The sequence below is a fragment of the Danio rerio genome, chromosome 6, assembly GCF_052040795.2.
Source record: "Danio rerio strain M-AB ecotype USA chromosome 6, GRCz13ab, whole genome shotgun sequence".
Taxonomy (NCBI): Eukaryota; Metazoa; Chordata; class Actinopteri; order Cypriniformes; family Danionidae; genus Danio; species Danio rerio.
In genome coordinates this window covers 48084564-48110220 of record NC_141026.1, presented here as the reverse complement: position 1 = coordinate 48110220, position 25657 = coordinate 48084564, and the positions used below count along the sequence as shown (strand labels likewise).

The 25657-nt window shown below is 35.2% G+C and overlaps 2 protein-coding genes across 4 annotated transcripts in view; both read left to right on the top strand.

Annotated features, from left to right (window-relative positions):
• Positions 1-25657, top strand: part of ca16b (carbonic anhydrase XVI b) — a 199639-nt gene that overhangs the window by 126905 nt on the left and 47077 nt on the right. For all 3 annotated transcript variants that reach the window (XR_015494059.1, XR_015494060.1, XM_087257856.1), the window contains exons 9-13: positions 6010-6194; positions 13533-13641; positions 13834-13883; positions 16359-17064; positions 19919-20057. Coding sequence is in view for 1 of the 3 variants with exons in the window: in XM_087257856.1 (XP_087113982.1) it covers positions 6010-6194; positions 13533-13641; positions 13834-13883; positions 16359-17064; positions 19919-20057 (1189 nt within the window). In the remaining 2 variants the exon portion in view is untranslated. The remainder of the gene's footprint in view (positions 1-6009; positions 6195-13532; positions 13642-13833; positions 13884-16358; positions 17065-19918; positions 20058-25657) is intronic.
• tardbpb (TAR DNA binding protein b) overlaps positions 6817-25657 on the top strand; it is a 78550-nt gene continuing 59709 nt past the window's right edge. Inside the window, exon 1 of the mRNA XM_087255038.1 lies at positions 6817-7945. The gene's annotated coding sequence lies outside the window, so the exon portion shown is untranslated. The remainder of the gene's footprint in view (positions 7946-25657) is intronic.

Sequence of the window (25657 nt, the reverse complement as noted above, 5' to 3'; positions counted from 1 at the left end):
ATAATTTGTCAATCCCTAAACAAATGAGTGTTTAAGGATACAAAAGTAGAGAACTAAGGTTTCGCCCAGTGGGGAAACACATAAACAGGACAAATGCTTAAAAGATGTTGTGTGATAGGGTATACAGCAAGCAAAATAAAAATCTACTAAAGGACCTCCCCCTTTCAATGGGGAGGTCATAAAAACTTGATTCTGAATTTGTTTGCCTATCTACTTACATTTCATCACAAAGCAGTTTTTAGCCATTTTTTTTATTCATTAGAATTGTCAAGGAGATACACTCCACCAAACAAAGTCAATGGAGTGGTTTGGATTACCCCCCACCCCAGATTATGATGCTTTGTGCTCGGGATTATGTATCGTGTGCAGTAGAAAAACAAACATTGTCAATTTTGAATTCACATAAGCACTATTTCCCACTATTAACTGCTTGCTTATTACCTGCTTATTAATAAGATATCGGTTGTTTAATAGTAGGATAAAGTATAGTTTTATTCTATAGTACATCCCTAATCATAACTAAACCCAGCTACTACCTTACTTACTATTAATAAGCAGTAGTTAGTAGAAATAATTAGTAGTTTATTAAGCTAAAATCTTAAAGAATTGTAGATTAAAATAAATTGTGAACATTTCTGTAGGTTTGGACAAACTTGAGTGTGAATAAATTATGACTGAATTTTAATTTTGGACTTTCTGTGATTGCCTCATGCTATATAATTTATTTTAAAAAGCAATCGCTAAATTGTACATATAACTCAATATAAAGCTCAGTCCTATTCAGATTAGAAATGACAGTAACATCACACAGTAGTATAATGCTGTGTGTGGATAAATAGCTAAAAAACGTGCTGGAAAGCCTGTCTTGCTGTGAAACTGACCTTAAGGTCATGTTTGTGGTGGCTGCCACATCAAAAAAGCTCCAACAGTGAGGTCAGCGTAACAAGGAAGCTGGAAACAATAGGCATCGAAACATGGCGAGATGTGTTTTGAGGTATGTGATTACGCTTTTATGGTCCTCAGATATCATTGCTTCCTCAAGAACACAGTGATTTGATCTCAATGCAAAAAAAGTATTGTTTTGGTGCGCTTTTTTGCAACACATTTCATAATGATAATGCATTTATCTCAGTAGCCTGAGTAGATGGATTTTTGTGGCTGTTTAAAGATTTTCACCACACGAGCATTTACACTTATAGTCTGCTTATGGAAGTGCTTGAATGTGGACAAGCTCAAAACCACATCTACAGTACACCCTTGTGTACTAGTTAAACTGGCTTAGATTAACAGTATTATTAGTGTTTAATTCGGTTATAATTAGCTTATTGCATTATTTTCATGATATATTATTTACTAATAATATGTTATTTCATTAATGTTACTATTATTATTACTACCATACACTCACCAGCCACTTTATTAGGTACACCTTACCAGTACTGAGTTGGACCTTCTTTTGCCTTAAGAACTGCCTTAATCATTTGGATTCAACAACGTTGTGGAAATATGGCTCAGAAATTCCTGATTTTGGTCCGTATTGATACACAGTTGCTGCAGATTTGTCTGCTGCACATCCATGATGTAAATCTCCCGTTCCATCACATCACAAAGGTGCTCTATTGGATTAAGATCTGGTTTCTATGGAGGCCATTTGAGTACAGTGAACTCATTGTCATGTTCAAGAAACCAGTCTGAGATGATTCGCACTTTATGACATGGCGCATTATCCGGCTAAAAGTAGCCATCAGAAGATGTGGTCATAAAGGGATCAACATTATCACCAACAATACTCAGGTAGGCTGTGACATTGTGTGGCAAGAAAATATCCTTCCGCACCATTACAACACCACCAGCAGCCTGAACTGTTAATACAAGACAGAATGGATCCACGCTTTCCTGTTGTTGACGCCAAATTCCGACCCTACCATCCAAATGTCACAGCAGAAGTCGAGAATCATCAGGAGTGGCACTCGTTGAGGTCTTCTGCTGCTGTAACACACCTGCCTCAAGGTTGGACGTGTTGCGTGTCCAGAGATGTTCTTCTGCATACCTCGGTTGTAACGAGTAGTTGTTTGAGTTAATGTTCCCTTTCTATCAGCTCAAACCAGTCTGGCCATTCTCCTCTGGCATCAACAAGACATTTGCGCCAACAGAACTGCTGCTCACTGGATATTTTCACTTTTTCCGATCGTTCTCTGTAAACCCTAGCGATGGTTGTGTGTGAAAATCCCAGTAGATCAGCAGTTTCTGAAATACTCAGACCAACCCGTTTGGCACCAACAACCATGCCACATTAAAAGTACATTAAATCACCTTTCTTCCCCATTCTGATGCTCAGTTTAAACTGCAGCAGATTTTCTTGACCATGTCTACATGCCTAAATGCATTGCGTTGTGTGACTGGCTGATTAGAAATTTGCATTACGAGCGGTTGGACAGGTGACCCTAATAAAGTGGCCAGTGAGTGTATGTTTTTATTTATATAATTTGAGGTTGAAACTTATCTTAAATAAAAATAACACACAAATGTTACTCTAGTAACAGTGTTGCAATGCTCATATGAAATGCTTAATTGATTACAAATCTTAAAAATATATGGACATTTTTATATTATTACATTACGTTTGATGAGCACTTTTTTACTTTTAACACATGAATGAAAAGATTTTAAAGAATTTAAAATGTAATTAACATAGTAAAATTCAAAGAATATATTCAAAGCACATTAATTATGACAGTGTGAATGTAGCAATGTTCAGAAATATTTCTTTAGCAGCGAATCAAAATTATTTGGGAGGGATTGAAGGATGGTGAAGGTAGGATTATGTTGAGAATTCAACTTTGAATGATGGGAACAAATTATATTTTACAGTATATTGCAATAAAAAACGTTATTTTAAATGGTAATGATGTTTCACCATATAACAAAATTGCATTTGATTATAATATAATTTCTGAGCAGTAAAATTTCACCAGGGTATCTGCATTTTATCTGACATGCAGCGTCATATGTTGAACACGCACACATTGTTCATGTTTTTTTTCCATAGACTTTTATAATCTATACACTCCATATTCTGTCCTTTTCCCCTCTAACCCATACCTACACCTAACTCAACCCTCACAGGTAATATTCTGCAGTTTTACCTTTTCAAAATACTTTATTCTGTATGATTTATGAGCTGTTTTCCTCATGAGGACCAAACAATGTTACCACAAGTTCAAAAATGGTATTGGTATTACTATATTTATGGCAATTCGTTTTTGTCCCCACATCTTTACGAATACAAGAACCACACACACACACACACACACACAGTATATATACACTCACTCAGACTTCCTACTGTGTCCACGGTCGTACACTTGGCCTCAGCCACACATGCGTGCTCAAACTGCAAGGCTGTTTGAGCGCCTGCAGGCAGATTGAGATGAACTCATGTATTATTTTCTACTTTGAAGCAGTTTCTAGTGAGAACGCTTTGGTGAGTCAGACAGCAATAAAAGATTTAGCTTCACCTGAGGGCTGCTGTCGTGGACCTGCGCACAACACAGTTCTGCCACGTAATTCGGCCTGTTTTTCTCCAGACACACATCCCTAATCAAATGAGAAGAATTGAACCTTCATACTCCTTGATTTGATGTTTTTGAGGATGGGCAATATGGACTCAAAACTATATCACAACATTTTCTGGTATTTATTGTGCTTACTATATGAATAATTCATATATATCTACTGAGAGACAAAACAATCCTATAACTTTGTGCTCAAAACTATTCTTATCCTTTCTATTTTTATAAGTTGTTTTTTTTAACTAATGAGTATTTTAGTGCCTCTTTATATTTAATACATTCATTCATTAATTTTCTTGTCGGCTTAGTCTCTTTATTAATCCGGGGTCGCCACAGCGGAATGAACCATCAACTTATCCAGCAAGTTTTTACGCAGCGGATGCCCTTCCAGCTGCAAGCCATCTCTGGGAAACATACACACACACATTCATACACTACAGACAATTTAGTCTACCCAATTCACCTGTACCACATGTGTTTGGACTGTGGGGGAAACCGGAGCACCCGGAGGAAACCCACGCGAAGGCAGGGAGAACATGCAAACTCCACACAGAAATGCCAACTAAGCCGAGGTTCGAACCAGCGACCCAGCGACCTTCTTGCTGTGAGGCGACAGCACTACCTGCGCCACTGCCTTGCCTATTTAATACATAACAACTGAAATAAGATCATTTAATATGTATTATATACAAGTAAAATTATATTTCATAGGCAATTTATTGTTGAATATTTAAAAATCTCCATGTTTAGAATTCTTCACACCCTTTGTATTAAATCCAATACAACGTTATCTTAAATAATTAATAGAAGAAGGTCTTTAATGGTCTCCACACGATTTTTGCTTTGGGGAGTGTTTCCCAATCATTCTTTCACAGAAAAACTCTATTTGTTGAAGATTGTAAGGCTTCCGAGTCTAAAACCAGGTTTTGAACTGTCTCTGCAAATACTCAGTAGGGTTCAGGTTAAGGCTCTGACTAGGCCAGTCCAAAATGGTAATGTTGTTGTGCCCGTATCGTTACTTATCACTAGTGCAGTGTTCTTATTGTAAAATTCAGCAAGGATGTATTGATCAAAACCTGACCAAATAAACATTTATAAAATTACAGAAAATGTCTTGAACTCTCTTAACAAATTCTCAGTTGGGTTCAGGTTAAGGTTCTGACTAGGTCAGTCCAGAACATTTTGTATCATTACGTTATCACTAGTGCAGTGTTCTTATTGTAAAATTCAGCAAGGATGTATTGATCAAAAATGGCCAAAAAAACATTTATAATATTACAGAAAATGTTTTGAACTCTCTTAACAAATTCTCAGTAGGGTTCAGGTTAAGGTTCTGACTAGGCCAGTCCAGAATGTTGATGTTGTTTTATTTCTTGTATCTTTACTTTAACACTAGTGCATTATTCCAATTGTAAAATTCAGCAAGGATGTATTGATCAAAACTAACCGAAAGGAAATGTATAATATTACAGACAATGTCTTGAACTCTCTCAACAATATCTCAACCAGGTTCAGGTTAAGGCTCTGATTAGACCACTCCAGAACGTTAATGTTGTTGTCCCTGTATTGTTACTTTATCGCTTGTGCAGTATTCTTATAGTAAACTTCAGCAAGGATGTATTGATCAAAACTGGCCAAAAATACATTTATAATGATACAAAGAATGTCTTGAACTCTCTTAACAAATTCTCAGCCTGATTCAGGTTAAGGCTATGACTAGGCCAGGCCACAACATTAATGTTGTTGTCCCCGTACTGTTACTTGTTCACTAGTGAAGTATTGTTTTGGTCATGATCACACGGGTAGTTTATTTTTACCAAAAAGGATGTTGTGAGCACAGATATACTGATATATCTGTTTCATTCATACTAAAAGCTACATAATCTCACACAATTGTAATGTCGACATTGTCACGACTGGGTATCACAAAAACAAGGGAAAGATCCAAGTGCAGCAAAACACATTGATTGCCAAACAATAAAGATCCCAAAAAAATGACAAAGGGACAGGCAAGGTACCAAAATCGAGGAAAACATGAAGTGCAAAAATGAAGCTCAAAAGTGAATCAAACACAAACTAAACAGGTATCCAAAAACATAGTAATGATACTAAACAAAGTGAACAAACAAACAAACCAAACACGGTGAACCAGATCACGAATAAAGCACGACAAACCTAAACAGAACATTGAAAATCCAAAGGCAAACTAAACACAACATAACAGGGCTTATAAAGACAGAACTAATTAGACAATGAGGGACAGCTGGAAACAAGGAGTGATCACATGACTATGATACAAAACACAAAAACCAAAACAAAAACTGGTGCCGTTGAAAACCACCAGAGCGCACTGCAGCAGGTGTGACAGACATGATCACAAACTATAAAATATCACTCCAATTTCTTACACCACTCTGCTTCTCTTTTCTTCATGCAGTCTGCAGCAGCATTCCTGACAACATGAAGTTGCATCCGCTGAACAGAACAGCTCTGGTGTTGACCTGGGACCGACCCTCAGCCGTCTACCACCCACCTATTGTCGGCTTCCTTGTCTCCTACAGCTGGGTGAAGGATGAAATGCCATTCGAGAAGACCTTCACACAGAGCAGCGAACACAGCACGGTAAGATCCAGACAGGCTGTGTGATCATTGCTGAAATGCACATTCTAAGTGTCAGCTTTTGCAAGCATCATTCACAGGGCCATAATTGATAATGATTTTAGCACTACTAGTGATCCAGTGGCTTGAAATGGTAAAATGTGAGTGGCATAGCTTGATTTTGACCTTTTTCATTCTTCGGTCAATACACAGTGTTAAATAGTATGCATATAGTATCTATTAATGTATACAGTTACAGTTCAAGCATTTGAAGTCTGGACAAAAATATTTTTGGAATATTACAGAACATTTTTGATTTCTGAATCGCTGTTTTGGGAGATACCTACACACATAAACTAATTAACACTTTAAAAAATAAATAATATTAAATTCATATCTGTATTAATTATATCTGTATTATTATTTATATTAATAATATAATCATAATATATAATAATTAGGGATGTAACGGTATTGTAAATACCGTCATACCGCAATATTAATTTTTTTCGATATTACCGAAGTCGCATGACTCGGTAAAACTATAGGTCTTCTGAGAAAATTTGCTCAGGCGAATGAAGCGAACGGGAGGTAGCGAAAACTACAATCCCCATCATCCCTTGCGGTCTGTTGTCGCTACAGATCCAGTAATGCGGAAATGGAGTGTGCTGCTAGAAGCGGGGATCAAAAAGAGCTGTAAAACTCTAAGGCCCCTTTTACAAGAGTGCATTTTAGTTTTAAAACGGCGTTGTAGAATGAAAACGATCCGCGTCCACACTCGCGTTTTACCCAGCGTTTCTGAACAGCTCTCCGTCCACACCAAAACGCTGAAAACGCACATCACGTGACCACACACACACTCTCGGGCAAGCGCTCCAGCATTTCTACCCAGATGAGAGCTCTGCTTGTCGGACTGCTCATCAAGCATCTCCCGCTGGATCTGATCTCGCTATATTTGCTAAACGTGATATTTCATTCATCTTGTTGTCTTTATCTAACGACATAGGCCAATTCCCTGACTTTGGTCATTGGAATCTATTAAGTTACTTGTTCACGGGTAACATGTTTTGGTTAAGCGCAAAGATAAGTTAATGATTAATCCAGGTACATTGACTGATCGCTTGCCTTTATTTCCTACAATGTATAAACTTATTGTATGTTATACTTTTATAATTATCGATTATTAAAACTGATATTCAGCCAAAGAGAGGGTGTGTTTCGTATTTTCACTGAAATTGAAAGGAGGCAGTTGTTATCGGCTCCGTTTTGTTATAAATATGCACACAGTGAAGATTACGCTCATATATGCAGCACGACGCCTCAACATTTCTGCTGTCTGTTAAGTTGCTAATATTAAAAAGAAAATAGGCAGTTCCTTATATCATGTTTACATTTTATTGATGAGAAAGTGAAACAACGTAGCCAGGGTGATGTGAATGAATTTATAAAGTACACTGTTCCCTTTGAAGATTTACCCGTGTCCTCGGTATGTTTTCCATATCAAACTGAGAAGGGGGAGACTGCAGCCTTGATCAAACTTGCGAAGTCTTAACTTACAAGAAGAGGATGCAAGACTGAACTGTGTGTGGGCTACTTAATATTGAGGAAAAGCCCCAATCAGATAGGCGAACGTTTGCAGCCCCGCCTCCGTTTTCAGATGTCTCCGTCTTTCCCCATCCACACTGAGACGGAGCAGCAGCGTTTTAGAATGAAAACGGCTTCTCCAGCGTTTCCAAAAAGCTCCGTTTTCGGCGCTCAAGAAATAAGTCATATAAGTCATATCTCTCTTGTCCCAGAAACCTCAGTACCAAATGAGAGTTTTTTTTCTGTTGCAGGGGACATTGTAAATGCCCAGAGATACCAGCTTTTACCAGATTATATTTATATGATAATTTTCCTTTAAACCCATCTCTATCTAAGTGAGTGAGTGATTAAATGTTGAATGTGATGAGTTTTCAACAATACTAAATTAAAAACTTAAATTTTTTTTTACATGGTTTAATATTTTTTTGTTATTAAAATTGAAGTTCCTGTTTCAAAGCTTACAGATAGATGGCTAATTTGTATGTCATTGACACTTTTGGCACTTTTTTGGAGTATTTTCATAAGTTTTGTTTTTTCCTGTAAATGATTCAATAAATACCGTACCGTGACATTGATACCGAGGTATTACCGTACCGTGAAATTCTGATACCGTTACATCCCTAATAATAATATATTGTAATGAATTAATATAATATTAAATATATAATATCTGTATAAAGTCTTTCTAAATGTATTTTTTGCAGTAACATAAAATGCCACATGCTAAATATTTCAAGTTTTCATTCAGTTCAAATTGAAAATTAAAATTAAAAGAAGACGCAATAAAAAAATAAAAGCAAAAAAAAATAAGCAAAACTACTCAAAGCAAAATGATTAATTTTATTAAATTAATAGAATGATGTAACATTATGATCTAAATATAATCATTACACAATGATAAGCCTGTGTAATGATACTGAAAATCAATATAAAAATCACAAAAATAAATAATTATTTATTTATTTGTTAAAATATTGTTTTTTATAATTAATTTAGAAAATTATTGTTACAATGAATAATCATGGAAAATGCATATAAAAATATTAGTTTTATTTATTTTACTACAATTAACAATGTTTTAGTATTTAAGTTGTATATTTACTTTATACTGTGAGAAATAACTTAATAGTGAATGTTTCTTTCAAGCATATGTGTACTAGCTTCCAAAAATCTCAAATAATTGCAGTACCACTGCTGGACCCCCATATGGAGTCACGGACCCCCTGTTGAAGACTCCTGAGATAGACTATAATGGAACACCTCCACAACTACAGCTCCTAATCTTCAGATGTGTCATAGAGCTCAGGTTTATCAGCAGTTGTTTACATTGAAATGCACTGTAGAAAGACAGTAATAAGTAGGTCCACCAGGAATCTGCGCGCGCAGACTTTCCGCAGATTTTCCACAGATTTTTAGCCCATCATTAATTCTGTTTATTTACTTGGGTAAATGTGTGTAAATCTATATTATTCAGTTTTTTAATTAATATCAGTAATATTATTGACTAATGTGAAAATGTTCATCTGATTTATGTACAATATTTATGTGCAGTTTGTACAGTAATATTTTCTGTCTTTCACTAGATATATTATATGAAAAGTGAATCTAATTGGATTTGCATTTTAAAGATTTAATAAAAGTTAAAAAGATGTTATTTTTTATTTCATATATTAAGGTTTTAGTTATGATACTCCCAAAATAATTCCGTAGAAATCCGCAGACTTTTACCAAAATTCTACGCAGAAATAGCAAAAAAGGTCCGCAGATTCCGTCTGGCCCTTGTAATAAGGCAAGAGACTGCAGGTCAATAGGAAAGGAAAAATTAACTTGTCGTTATCAACATATGTCCACAGTTGACTGACTGCATTAGGAATTGCAAACATTTTCTACATTTTTATTGTTGACATTAATGTAACATTTAAATACAAAACTACTGCTTCAAAATAATTTTATTTAAAAACAAGTGTGCTGAGAGAAAGATATTACTATATACTGTAGCAACACCTCCACTTTTCCCTTTATGATGATACTCCAGATTATAACAATATCCTTTAGCTGTGGACTCATATAATTTAATGTACAGACTTTATTGAGGTTTCTGTTAAACAGTGCATCTAACTTTAGATCGGCTATCAAGTTATAAACAAGAAATTAATTTAAGAGGAGAGTGATTTAATGTTTAATAATCTGAGTTTTATCTATGGTTTGTGTCTGTAAAAACCTTCATTCATATATATATATATATATATATATATATATATATATATATATATATATATATATATATATATATATAGCAGTTGCAGATCACTGGATATGGACTACAGCTCCCAGAAGTCTTTGCACTCATCACTCCTGCCACAGCTGACAATCATTCAGACACTGTCACACATTTACACTGAAGCTCGTGATTCAATCATTACTTGGACTATTTTGACACCTCGCATTTTCACACACTTGCTGAGTCTTCCCGTGAGCATTTCCAATTGTTTTCCCTGTATTGTGTTTCTTACTCTGTTTTGTTTATTGTTCATTTGTTTTATTACTATAAGGTCATTTGTTTATATTACTATGTTTGATGTATTATCAACTATTACACAACTGATTACTTTGCATACTTTAATATAGTGTGGTTTAAAAACCCTATAGATTTTACTATAAATTCTATAGTATTTTTTCAGACTTCAGCAGATTGTAGGATGTCCAACCAAATGTTACAAACCAAAAATGAATTTTAAATCAGCTGAAAACTTGTGATTATATATATAAATTGCACCCTTGATACACAAGCTCCAGCATGGTGTCACTTCTTGTGGCTGGGGTCTCGTATATATTCCCTCATAATTCTGTCGGATGGACTGCTCTCATCGATTTGATGGACTCGAACAGCATTTCGTCTTTCTTTCCTCAAGTCTAATGAATGACTTACACCCATGTCTGTCAGTCACCTTATTGGTGCAGCCTTACACACGCAGCATCCATGACAAAAAAGACAGTGTCCAGTCGGCTGAAGGAGCTTTTTCTGACGAGCGCTGTCAGTCTTTTTTAGCCTCGGTCAAATTAGATTTGGATTTGGTTGAGGGATAAAACTGCCACGGTTAAAGTCCAATTACTTTCTTTCACTCTACATCCCATCACGACTCCCTCATCTTTTTTTGCCTTTGCATTTACATTTTTATTTCAATTTTGAGCCCAGTCACAGGTTATGCCGACGAATCAAGCCCAACATTCGAGCGTATATGAAATTCAAATGAATGTCTGTCTATTTCTGGGACGCAGAGGATCGTGGAGAGATGGAGCAGGACATCGCAATAAATAAGTGTCAGTTTATAGCAATAATAATGGCAGATGTCAAATTTGCTTTGACATTTCGGGTTTTGAAAAATAAGATTTGGTCGGATTTACATCCGGTCAGTCTGTGTTGCGTGATAAGGTTTTTGGATTTGTGTGTAGTTCAGAAATGAGTAAATTACAGTTAATTTTGGTCAGATGAAGACAGCATGAAATCAACTTTTGTTGGCTTTTAATCCATGTCTATTAGATATGAAGCATTGGATATGACCATATAACAAGAGGTTGGGTTTATACTAACCGGCCACTTTATTAGGTACACCTGTCCATTTGCTCGTTACACAAATTTCTAATCAGCCACTCACATGATTGCAACTCAATGCATTGAGGAATGTAGACAGGGTCAAGACGATCTGCTGCAGTTCAAATGGAGCATCAAAATGGGGAAGAAAGGTGATTTAAGTGACTTTGAAAGTGGCATGACTGTTGGCGCCAGACGGCCTGGTTTAAGTGTTTCAGAAACTGCTAATCTACTGGGACTTTCATGCACAACCATCTCTCGGGTGTACTGAGAATGAACAGAAAAAAAGAAAATATCCAGTGACTGGCAGCTCTGTGGGTGCAAAAGCCTTGTTGATGCTAGAGGTCAGAGGAGAATGGCCAGACTGGTTCAAGCGGATGGAAAGGCAACAGTAACTCAAATAACCACTTGTTACAACTGAGGTATGCAGAAGAGCATCTCTGAATGCACAACACGTCCAACCTTGAGGCAGATGGGATACAGCAGCAGAAGATCACACCAGGTGCCACTCCTGTCAGCTAAGGAACATGCCACAGCCTACATGGGTATCGTTTCTGACCATGTCCATTCCTTTATAGCACAGGTGTCAAACTCAGTTCCAAAAGGGCCGCAGCTCTGCACAGTTTAGTTCCAACCCTAATTAAACACACCTGATCAAACTAATTGAGTCCTTCAGGCTTGTTTGAAACCTACAGGTAAGTGTGTTGGAGCAGGGTTGGAACTAAACTGTGCAGGGCTTCGGCCCTCCAGTGATTGAGTTTGACACCCTTGCTTTATAGCCACAGTGTAACCCTCTTCTGATCGCTATATCATGAAGTATGGCCTTCTGATGGCCATGTCATTAAGTGTGAATCATTTCAGACTGGTTGCTTAAACATGACAATGAGTTCACTGTAGCCAAATGGTCTCCACAGTCACCAGATCTCAATCTAATAGAGCACCTTTAATATGGATCAGAATCTCTGAGGAATATTTACAGTACGTCGATAAATGTATTTCACAAAGCATTAAGGTAGTACTGAAGGCAAAAGTGCGTTCAACCCAGTACTAGTAAGGTATACCTAATAAATGGGCCAGTGAGTCTACATATATTCATTCATTCATTCATTTTCCTTTGGCTTAGTCCCTTATTTATTAGGCGTTGCCTCAGTGAAATGAACCGCCAACTATTCCAGCATATGTTTTGCACAGCAGATGTCCCTATTAGTCTGTAATGCTAACCAAGGCTGAATTTATATGATCAAAGTTACAGTAACACAATCCTATTTTGCTACATTAGATTAGACACTCGTTTCATTTTCAGCATTTTTACTTATTTTACTTACTTTTATTTATGACATGGACATCACAATTACCCTGGACATTACTGCAGTTTTCTCAGTAGTCTTTAAGATGTCTTCATTGCCACATGTGATCAGTTGAATGCATCCTTACTGAATATAAAATTCTATTGAATAAAAAATGTAGTATATACAGCTGAGGTTAGAATTATTAGCCCCCCTTTGATTTTTTTTTTTTTTAAAGATTTCTTAAATGCTGTTTAACAGAGCAAGGAAATTTTCACAATATATCTGATAATATTTTTTCTTCTAGAGAAAGTCTTATTTGTTTTATTTTGGCTAGAGTTAAAGTAACATTTAAGTCTTAATTTAAAAAAAAAAAAAAGCATTTTAAGGTCAAAATTATTAGCCCCTTTAAGCTATATATTTTTTCGAAGTCCTACAGAACTTCGAAGAAACCTAGTCTACAGAACAAACCATTATTATACAATTACTTGCCTGATTCCCCCAACCTGCCTAGTTAACCTAATTAACCTAGTTAAGCATTTAAATGTCACTTTAAGCTGTATAGAAGTTTCTAGAAAAATATCTAGTAAAATATTATTTACTGTCATCATGGCAAAGATAAAATAAATCAGTTATTAGAGATGAGTTACTAAAACTATTATGCTTAGAAATCTGTTGAAAAAATCTTCTCTCCGTTAAACAGAAATTGGGGAAAACATAAACGGGGGGGCAAATAATTCAAGGGGGCTAATAAGTCTGGCTTCAACTGTATATGGGAATTTCCTGCATGCCAAAATTTAGCATACAGTGTAGATTTGAATGTATCCACGTTTCTGCCATCAATGTGTTGTGCTGTGTTATTTACATGTATGGTGTTTGTGTGTGTTTTGTGTCCTGCAGAGGGCAGTCATCACACTCGTGTCTCCAGATGTCCTGTATCTCTTCAGAGTGCAAGCTTTGTGTCAGAGAGACCAGCGCAGTGACTTCAGCCAGACTCTTCTATTCAAAGGTATGGCGGATTTTTGAAGTTAAAAGTTTTCTGCATTTATTTCTAAGTGAAAATTACAAATAAGATTAAATATAATAAATAAACCACCCAATAGATATCATATACAAAAGTGCTAATTGCTAGGTTGAGTTTTCTGGTAAGATTTATTGCTCTAATGAGGATATTTTTTTGTCATACTTTGGTTTGTTCCAGCAAACACCACAAGGATATTTGAAGGCACAAGGATTGTGAAAACCGGCATGGTGGGTAACTTTAATTAGAGTTGTCCTAATCTATATAATTAATAAATCACAGTATTACTTTATTTTGACGGTCTCTTTAGTGCATTATGTTGAATTTGAGATACATTGCATCTACAAGCCAACTAATTCTCAATAGATTATAAGTAGACTGTTCGGTTGGGGTAAGGGTTTGTGTAAGTTGGCATGTACTTGAAAAGTTTTTTGTAGTCAGTTAAATGTCTGTTGAAGGAGCATATCAACAGATATCAAGCAGACAGTCTACTAATACTCAAATGAGAATTAATTTGCATGTAGTTGCAGTGCACCTTGAAGTTAATACAATGTGTGCAATAGGGACCATCAAAATAAAGTCTTACCGGAATCACGTTTTTTTTTTTTTTTTTTTAACAAAGTTACTAATATAGCCACTAATTAAAATAGAGTAACTAATTAATAACAACAAGAATGAAAACATAATTTACTTGTGGTTCTGATAACAATTGCTTCAATCAATTTTTTAAGAAATATAGTTACGCTACATATAATTTAATTCATTAATATATTTTTTAAAATCTTTTTAATTACTCATAGATAAAGACTTCAATTGTTTCATTACTGGATAAATCCAAAAAATGTTTGAATAATCTCTTGAAGAAATAACTGATTGACAATTTTATTTGTAATTGTTGCTTGTCACCACTTACTGGTATAACATTGTATTTGCAATGACCTTCATTTAAAGCATCAAGTTGCTTTTAAACAGTGATTTTGATCCAAACTGCAGCCACGAGTGTTTATACCCAACTATAAACTGTTAGTCCTGCACTTTTATTACAATTTTGAATGTTTGTGAACACTGAAAAAATAATACTGTGTTCATACACAGCTTTTTGAACCAGACGCACGAACCGAGAACACAGCTGGGTTTTGTTGGTGCTTGTTTGGTATCTTCTTGGTGTGGCCTGGCTCTTTTAGTTCCAATTAAAATAGTTCAATTAAAAATAAAAATGTTGTCATCATTTACTTAAATCATTATTTACTGGTTTCTAACATTTTTCGAAATATCTTCTTTTGTCTAAAACTCAAACTTGCAACCATAAATGGTGGGTACATTTTCCTTTTTTGCATGTGGGTGTTTAAACCATTTAGGATTAATCGTGCACCTCAGCATCTAATCTTTTTAAATCTACCTATTCACCTTAAAAATATTGCTTAAGGGGGCTAATAATATTGACCTTAAAATGGTTTTAAAAATTTTTTTACTGATTTTATTCTCACAGAAATAAAGCAAATAAGACTTTCTCCAGAATAAAAAATATTATTGCAAATACTGTTAAAAATTTCCCTACTCTGTTAAACATCGTTTTTGAAATATTTAAAAAAAGAAAAAAATACACAGGATGGCAAATGCTTTTGATATCAACTATACATCTATTATTTTACTACTATGGTTGTCAATGGCTACTGGTTTTCAACATTCTTCAAAATATCTTATTTTGTGTAAAACTCACATTTGCAACTATAAGTGGTGGGTACATTTGCATTTTTTAGATGTGGGTGTTTAAATCATTTAGGATTAATCATGCAACTCAGCATCTACTCATTTTTAAATCTACTTTTGCACCTCAAAAATATAGTTTTAGCGGGATAATAATATTGACCTTAAATGCATTGACTGTTTTTATTTTAGCCAAAATAAAGCAAATAAGACTTTTTCCTGAATAAAAAATATTATTGGAAATACTGGGATAAATTCCTTGCTCTGTTGAACATAATTTGGGTATTTTTGAAAAAGAAAATTCAAAGAAGGGCGAATCATTTTGACTTTAACTGTACATATATTATTTTACTACCATGGTTGTCAATGACTACTGGTTTCCAACATTCTTCGAAACATCTTCTTTTGTCTAAAACTCATATTTGCAACCATAAGTGGTGGGTACATTTGCATTTTTTGATCGTGGGTGTTTAAATCATTTAGGATTAATCATGCAGCTCAGCATCTAATCTTTTTAAAATATAGTTATACATCTAAAACATTTAGCTTAAGGTGGATAATAAAATTGACCTTAAAATGTTTTTTTTTTTTGTAAAACTGTTTTACTTTTAGCAAAAAATAAAGCAACAAGACTTTCTCCAGAATAAAAGAATTAATTATTTGAAAAACTTTGAAAAGTCCCTTGCTCTGTTGAACATAACTTGGGTAATATTTGGAAAAGAAAATTCACAGGATGGTGAATCTGAATCATTTTGTTATCAACTGTATGTATATTATTTTACTACTACAGTTGTCAATGGCTACTGGTTTCCAACATTCTTCGAAATATCTTCTTTTGTCTAAAACTCAAACTTGCAACCATAAATGGTGGGTACATTTGCATGTTTTTTGAATATGGGTGTTTAAATCATTTAGGATTAATCATGCAGCTCAGCATCTAATCATTTTTAAACCTATGTCTGCACTTATTTATTCACACTTCTTCCATCTGATTTCAGCCTACAGTTTCTCCGGCCTCTTCAGCAGACATGGCCCCCATCAGCTCAGGCTCTTCAACCTGGACGTCGGCTGGCCTCCCCTTCTCCTTCGTCTCTATGGCCACAGGAATGGGTCCACCATCCAGTGGAGGACAGGCCACCGTCGCTTCTGTGGTGACCAGCACATTATTAGCCGGCCTGGGCTTCAGCGGCAGTGTCATTTCATCCCTTCCTGGATCCTTCTGGCCGACGCATTCAACAAATACAGGCCCGTCGCCTACTCAACATCCAGCCACTCCAACAGCCGAAAACAGCCCATCTGAAGACAGCACCGACACTCAGAACAAACTCGAAGAAGAAGAAGAGCATAAAAAAGAGGACGATGAAGAGGAGGAAGAGGAAGAAGAAGAACAGAGAGATGAGGAGAAGAAGAAGAAGGGGAAAGATGTGACGGTCAAGGATAAAAAGCAGACAGTGCAAAAGCCCACCGCTCCAATCCCGACATCTAAACACAGAGATCGAGAGAGACCGGATGCTGAGAGTTCTACACTGACCCCTGCTGAAGTGGAGGAGCAGGTTTCTGGAGCCACTGAGAGGCCGGATGCTGAGGATTCGTCAAAAGCGACATGGCAGGATGATAATGATATGCAGATTCCCTCCAGCTCTACAGAAAGCAGCAAACTGAGTGACGAGGAGAAAGCAAACTGGCCATACTACATTAACACTGGTAAGGGAGCTGTGAAGCTGCTGTGAAAAATAATATCTGTGGAGAAGAGCGAATAATTGCTAATAATTTTGACCTTGCAATATTTTTTGCCTTAAAATGTTTTTTATTTTTTTTATTAACAACTGGTTTTATTCTACCCTGGTTTTATTCTACTATTTTTAAACACCATTTTAGGGACTTTAAGCTATATTTTTTTCTCGATAGTCTACAGAACAACCCATCGTTATGCAATTACTTGCCTAATTACCCTAACCTGCCTAGTTCACCTTATTAACCTAGTTAAGCTTTTAAATGTCACTTTAAGCTGTAAAAAAAATCTAGTCAAATATTATTTACTGTCATCATGGTAAAGAGAAAATATTTATTATATTATGTATATTATTAGAGATAAGTTATTAAAACTATTATGTTTAGAAATGTGTTGAGGAAAAAATTGAGGAAAAAATAAACAAGCGGTCTAATAATTCAGGGGGGCTAATAATACTGACTTTAACTGTATATATATATATATATATATATATATATATATATATATTCACTGAAGGGCTAATAGTTATAACTGTTACTCTAAATATGCGTAAATGAGCTTATCACACAAATAGCATTGCGATAGAGAGTGGTCTGGATGCAGACCTGGTGTAGTGCAATCGGAGCTGCATCCAATGCTTTTTAATGGGCTCACCAAACCCTACCCCTCACAGTGATGCCACTTGCTCCATTTGAGTGCATTGTGTCTGTCATTGCATCGCTGAGTAATGGAATCTCAGCTTGCATTATAAAGGCTGCATCCAGATACTATTGGTGCGATATGGCTGTATATTGACACTGGTGGGAGGCGTAAGTTTACACGAGGCCACAGGCTGAGTGCCTTAGAATCCCACTAGTGACAATATACAGCCATATCGCACTGCTATTATTGTGCTTTTGCATTTATACAACACTTCGATGACATAGTTGTGTATATAAAAAAGAAAATCAATCACGGAGAGTCTAAAAATCCTTTTGTATGAGGAACTACTTTCTTCTGCCATTCATTCACATCTGCAGCTGACGGTTAGAACAATAGAAGCCTTTTCTAATTCACCAACGTCTTTTTAGAGCTAGTAGTTGAATGGTTCTCTTGCATAATGTCTAAAGTGATGACAAAACAGGTGATTTTGCTGACATTTTAAGATTATAAGGCTGAATGGCATGAAATGCCATCAGTCTACAAAGATTTCCCAGTATTTCTCTACTGCAATCAGATCACAGTAATTAACCCCAAAAAAGCCAAAGCATCGCAAACACTACCAGATTACTGTTGTGTTTGCGATACTCGGGGTCATATAAAGACTGGTCAACACAAAATACACACATTTCTGTGTCCCATCTCACACTCAACACACACTACAATTACTATGGTATAAACTCAAATTGTAAATAATTATTAAAAAATATAAATGTACTATTATTTAAATGCTTGGGATTTAGTAAAATTATATTTAATGAGGACAGAAAAACAATTTACATTTCACTGTACTGTACTATTTAAAATATACAAATCTAAATATATTTAAATATTAAAAGTCATAATAATAATAAATTAAAATAGATGTATAAAATATTTTATGACATGTATAAATGCACAGAAATATTGAAGTTTTTCTTAAAACATCATATATTTATCACTATTTAAGTTAAGGGTTAATAGGATTTTTATTGATGAAATTATTACTTTTATTTATTAAGGTCATGTTAAATTTAAAGGTGACAACAAAAACTCATTACCTTAAAACATATGATTACAAACATACAATTATGTCTAAATATATAATATGTATCAACATGTATGTACTTTTTATAAATGAAAAAATACTTTTTTTAGTGAATACAGATTAAATTATTAAAAACAACAATAATGTACATTATTAAAACTATACAAGTAATATAAATATTAAAATGCTTTAAAATAATAAAAAAAAAACATTAATTTGTGAAAATATTCAAATTTTTATTAAATAAATACAGCACTGGTAAGCCTGAGAGACACAAAAATAATACCACCTAAAAATTAAAACTAAATGGCGACATGGTGGCTCCGGGGTAAGCACTTTCGCCTCACAACAAGAAGGTCGCTGGTTCAAGTCCCGGCTGAATCAGTTGGCATTTCTGTGTGGAGTTTGCATGTTCTCCCCATGTTTACATAGGTTTTCTCCGGTTGCTCTGGTTTCCCCCACAGTCCAAACACATGTGCTATAGGTGAATTGGGTAAGCTTAAATCACTGTAGTGTATGTGTGTGATTGAGAGTGTATGTATGTCCCAGTACTGGGTTGCAGCTGGAAGGGCATCCGCTGTGTAAAAAATATGCTGGATAAGTTCAATTCATTCCACTGTGGCGACCCCTGATGAATAAAGGGACTAAGCCGAAGAAAAATAAATGAATGAATGAATGAATTTAATTTAATTTAATTTAATTTAATTTAATTTAATTTAATTTAATTTAATTTAATTTAATTTAATTATGTTAATAATTAATGTTATTTATTTTTCTTATGTTGTTCTACGCTTTCTGGATTCTCCTTTTTAATTGATTAGTATATCCAGTGTAAAAAGCTCAACACATGATCTGTAAGTAAATGTGGAAATGTATGCAATTAAAGTTACATTTAAAAAGTAAGAAACTTTTATTACTGTATAAGTATTACTGCAAAATATCTGATATATGCAAATCAATAGTTTCCAAAACAATTTGGCAAAGGAAGATAAATGCACAAAAAGAGCTGTCTTGAGTATGTAGGAAATGATTTAAACTCTCTCCATCTATTATAAAACAACTTTTCAACCTTTCTCTGGTGTTATTTGACCGTCCTGCAGAGAGAAACAGCATCTCCACTGTCAGCCGGGACTCAGTGTCGTCCTCCAGCCGGATGGAGTGGATCATCCCTCTGATGGTGGTCTCTGCCCTCACTCTGCTCTGTCTCATCATGCTGCTGGCCGTCCTGGTCTACTGGAGGTAAGATTCACTATTTACAGGCCAAGAGTCAATGAGATGCTGACTGGCACACTACACTCAGGTCATCTCAGGCCCTTTATCAGGATCTAAACTGAGCGTATATGCTCTGTTTATATCTGGTGTTTATTACACCTCAGTCCCATAGTCAGCCTAGTGAAAGTGGGGATTCTTTTTTCTCAAAAGGTGGACCTTTTTGCAGTTATTTGCCTCATTTTCTGTTTAATTATAAGATTTAAATACTGCTTTTGGGTGGCGCAGTGGTCGGCGCTGTCACCTTACAGCAAGAAGGTTGCTGGTTCAATTCACAGCTGGGTCAGTTGGCATTTCTGTAAGGAGTTTGAATGTTCTCACCGTGTTCTTGTGAATTGTGTAAGCTAAATTGTACGTAGTGTATGTGTGTGACTGAGAGTGTTTCCAATATTTGGGTTGCAACTTTAAGGGCATGCGCTGTGTAAAACATTTGCTTGATTAGTTGGTGGTTCATTCCGCTGTGGTGACCCCTGATTAATTAAGGGAATAAGTCAAAAAGAAAATGAATGAATGAATGAATGAATGAAATACTGCTTTTCAGTGACATTTTAAGCACTATTTGTAGCTGGATTAGCTTGTCGGGTGGACATCATAACTACAATTGTTGATGTATCAAAAATAATTCCTAAAGAATAATACATTTAAAAAATTAAACAAAAATGTATTACATCATACATCATTAAAAATAAAGGAATCTTAATGTTTTAAATTGAACAGTGTCTATTATCTAGTAAGTTTATTGTCACTACACTCGCGGACTCTTGAAAGATACATGTTTCTTTTGGTCAAAACTAGTTAGCTAAAGTCAATTCCGCTTAGTCGTAAAACCTTTTTTGATGGGTTATTTTCTCAATTCATCATACCATATACCAACATTTGTCAGTAAGGAGTGGGTCTTTCAAACCACCCGAACCCAGGATACGGGCCTGCACCAGCTGTTTTGTTTTACTTTTTTGACTACTCTGCCGACTAAATTCAAGGAACTATAGGCAGGGCTATCAATGCAGGGTTTTTTTTGTTAATTTTTTTTTTGTGTGTGTGTGAGTGTAAAATAAGCTTGCACAATCTGGATAAAATTAGGAAAGTAGACAATAGAAAACTTAAAGAGCTTTCATTTTTTTCCTTCATTTAACTTATATATATATGGGGCGACGTGGTGGTGCAGTAGGTAGTTATGTTGCCTCACAGCAAGGTCGCTGGTTCAAGCTTCAGCTGGGTCAGTTGGCATTTTTGTGTTCAGGAAACCCACGCGAACACGGGAAAAACATGCAAACTCCACACAGAAATGCCAACTGGCCCAGCTGAGGCTCAAACCAGCCACCTTCTTGCTGTGAGGCGACAGCACTACCTACTGCGCCACCGCATCGCCCAATATAAAACATATAACATGCAAATATATGTATATAAAAAGATATCCATGCAATACTCATTACGAAAACCCGATGAAGATTAGTTCTAATAAAGTAACAATGTTTTACACCCCATTTACACCTGTATTTATTTATGAGTTAATTAAAAGGATTGTTCGCCCAAAAATGTATGTATTTTTGCACCCATTGACCTCAGTGGTAATTAAAGAAAAATTATGGAAGTCAATGGGTACCAGCATTTTTCTAAACATCTTCTAAGCTCAACTTCTTTTAAGCTCAACAGAAGAACAAGAACAAGATTTAGATCTTTTGAACACAGATTTTGAATAGGGGAAGGGTGAGTAAATGATGTCATAATTAAATATTTTTGGGTGAACTGTCTCTTTAAAAACCCATCAGGTGTGAACCGAGCCCCAGAATCAGTTTTCATTTAACAACTCCTGCACAAATGCATCGATTAATATTCATAGCCGCATGTTTAGTGCAGTGGCTCCGTCTGGTCTGTAAACCGCGTAAGGTCGCTGTGACCCCTGAATCCACACCTCGTCCACCTCTGTCTCCTACATCTCCTGGCCTTTATAAACCTGGCTCAGCTCCTCAGAGAGCCCCGGCCCCATCTGCACACGCTCGGCCCTTCGGTTCCTGAATAAAACCTTCTATGGAGCTTCCTGCCAAATACCAGCATCCTCCTGCTTAGTCTTGTGCTCGTGTGTTTGTGTGTTTGTGTGTTTGTGTGTGTGTGTGTGTGTGTGTGTGTGTGTGTGTGTGTGTGTGTGTGTGTGTGTGTGTGTGTGTGTGTGTGTGTGTATGTTTGTGTGCAAGCTGAGAGGTTGCAGGGCCCCTGGGGACCGTGAGTCTTGTGCTGAGGGCCCCAGCTGTGCGCCAATCTGTGAGCATGACTGATTTGAGCATATCGTTTCAAATGTGAATGCACAATGCTTGTTTAAGATTGCATTAAGAGGTAAATATTAAAGTAGTCTTGGGGTTTAAAAATATTATGTGGGATTATATAAGATGGTTTCTTGGTGTTATATAAGTATTACATAATATTTAGATTTTTTTTATAAAAGTACTAGATGCAGTTTTAGTAATATTTATTTGCAATATTGTCAAATATTTATGAATTTCTTTTATTTAGCTTTGTGTCTATGTTCAGCTTCAAAATCTAATCTAATTTAATATGATTTCTGTTTCTATTTTATATGGATTTTTTAGCATTTGTTTATTTTATAGTTTTTTCTGTGTGTGTGTGTTTGTGTGTTTGTGTGTGTGTGTGTGTGTGTGTGTGTGTGTGTGTGTGTGTGTGTGTGTGTGTGTGTGTGGTGTGTGTGTGTGTGTGTGTATGTAATTTTAGCTTTAATCCTGCATATTTGTTAATCTTCATTGCCAACATTTGTTTTTTTAATAGATATTTTAGTGCTTTATTTTCATTTATTAAAAAAATATTTTTAATTGCATTTTTTAAAATTATTTTTATTGCTTGTATATATACAGTTGAAGTCATAATTATTAGCCCCTGTAATTATTAGCCCCCCTGTTTATTTTTCCCCCAATTTTTGTTCCACAGAGAGAAGTTTTATTCAACATTTCTAAACATAATAGTTTTCAATAACTTATTTCTAATAACTGATTTATTTTATCTTCGTCATGATGACTGAGTCATATTTTACTAGATATCTATCAAGAAACTTTTATAAATGTTAAAGAGACATTTAAAGGCTTAACTAGGTTTATTAGGAAAACTAGGCAGGTTATAGGTAGTTGGGCAAGTTATTGTATAATGATGGTTTGTTCTTTAGACTATCGAAAATAAATATAGCTTAAAGGGGCTAATAATTGTGACCTTAAAATGGTTTTAAAAAATTAAAAAATGCATTTATTCTAGCCAAAATAAAACAAATAAGACTTTCTCCAATAGAAAAAAAATATTATCAGACATACTTCATTTGGGAGATATTAAAAAAAAGAACAAAATCAGAGGGGGCTAATACTTCTGACGTCAACTATATATATATATATATATATATATATATATATATATATATATATATATATATATATATATATATATATATATATATATATATATATATATATATATATATATATATATATACATACATACATACATACATACATACATACATACATACATACATATAGGGGCCAGTCACTTCACAGCAAAAAGGTTGCTGGTTTGAGTCCCGGCTGGGTCAGTTGGCATTTCTACCTAAAATGGCTGTTGTGAGTGTGTATGGATATTTCCCAGTACTGGGTTGCGGCTGAAAGGGCATCCCCTGTGTAAGGCATATGCTGGATAAGTTGGTGGTTCATTCCACTGTGGCAACCCCTGGTGAATAAAGGGACTAAGCCGAAGGAAATTGAATAAATGAATGAATATATATGAGCAAAGTCACCTCATAGCAGTGCGATATGGCTGTATATCGACACTAGTGGGAAGCATGCCTTAGTGTCCCACCAGTGACAATATACAGCCATATCGCACTGCTACGAGGTGATATTGTGTTTATATACAACAGTTTGACAGCATAATTGTGTATATAAAAAAGAAAATCAAACAAAGAGAGCTTAAAAATCCTTTTGTTTTAGGAACTACTTTCTTCTGCCGCTCATTCACATCTGCTGCTGACGTCAGAACAGCAGAAACTGCTGTTGCTACTTCATATACGTCACTTTAGAGCTAGTGCTTGAATGATTTTCTAGCATAATGTCTAAAGTGATGACAAAACAGGTGATTTTGCTGACATTTTAGGATTATAAGGCTGAACGGCATGAAATGCCATTAGTCTAGTGAGATTTCCCAGTATTTCTTTAATTGCTGCAATAGAGATATCACAATAATTAACCCTGGAAAAAAAGCCAAAGCAACGCAAACACTACCAGATTACTGTTGTGTTTGCGATAAGGAAAAAGCTAAACACATGCAGGCATTTCTTCTTTCATTATTTTTACTGAACTAGTCTGCAGCAACACAAACAGGAGACTCATTAGAAACAAACAGATGGCCAATTAAAAAGTAACTCAGGGTTATACAAAGAGTGGCCAAAACAAAATACATACATACCTGATATGTGACACGCTCAATACACTACAATAACTATGGTATAAATACAGCACTACAACATACAAAAAAAAGAGATAGAATATCACCAGATTCATAATGTTTTGATCAGCTGTAATTTAAAAAATAAACTGATATTTTTTCTCTACGGGGCTTATTATACAGTCTCTGTTGCCATCTTGTGACGGAGCGTCAACTGTCTTTGCTCTACTCAATGACAGGCTGATGGATGCAGACATGCTGCATCTCCAAAATTATAAATATTTAAAATAGGCACTATCCTTATAAATAAACTGCATTGTTGCAATCTAAACAACAACATTCCTGCCTAAAAAAAACTCAAAAGTACATTATATTGTCCAACAGCTGCAACATTTGTCAAACTGTAATGAGTTTATTGATCTGTATATTGTTCTGTATATTCGAATAGTAATCCCCAAATAATAATTATTTTGTTATTTTATAAGTTTTGTAAGTTTGTTTTTAATCTAATATTTTTAATCTAATACTTTTTTTATTTTTTGTTTACTTGATTTGTCTACGTGATTATACTTTAATGATATTGGTCTTAATTTACTTAAACCTTTTTATTTCAGTTATTTGCCAAAGAAAATTTTTTGTTTTTATTATTATTATTATTAAATCAGTATTCCTAATTTATTTGAGATTCATTTTAGTTACAAAAAACAATCTTTAACCTCAAGTTCACCCATTTTTTTGTTGCAGCTGCAAAGCGAGATAACAGCAGTTTGATTTGATAATTTGAAGGCTTTAGAAGAGTTTGATCGCTGACAGTGAGAGTGAATGAAAGAGTGTTTGCACGGTTATCAATCTGCTCAGCGAGTGGAAGGAAGACACAACTGCTCCCCGGAGAATGTGACGTCTTTGTCAACACATCACCGTTGTCAGATTTCAACAAAGACACCAAGGGAACAAAAGACTTGCATTTCCTTTTTACCCAAAGTTGGTGCGAGTGTTTACCAGAGAGTGTGCTATTATTCACCTAAAATGAAGTTATGATGTTGCCAAGGCAAGAGGCTAATGAGGGGTTTAAAGCTATTTATTTCAGTTAGTTGCTAAAGAATCTAGCCTAGTTTTTACAATTAATTTTTTTTTCA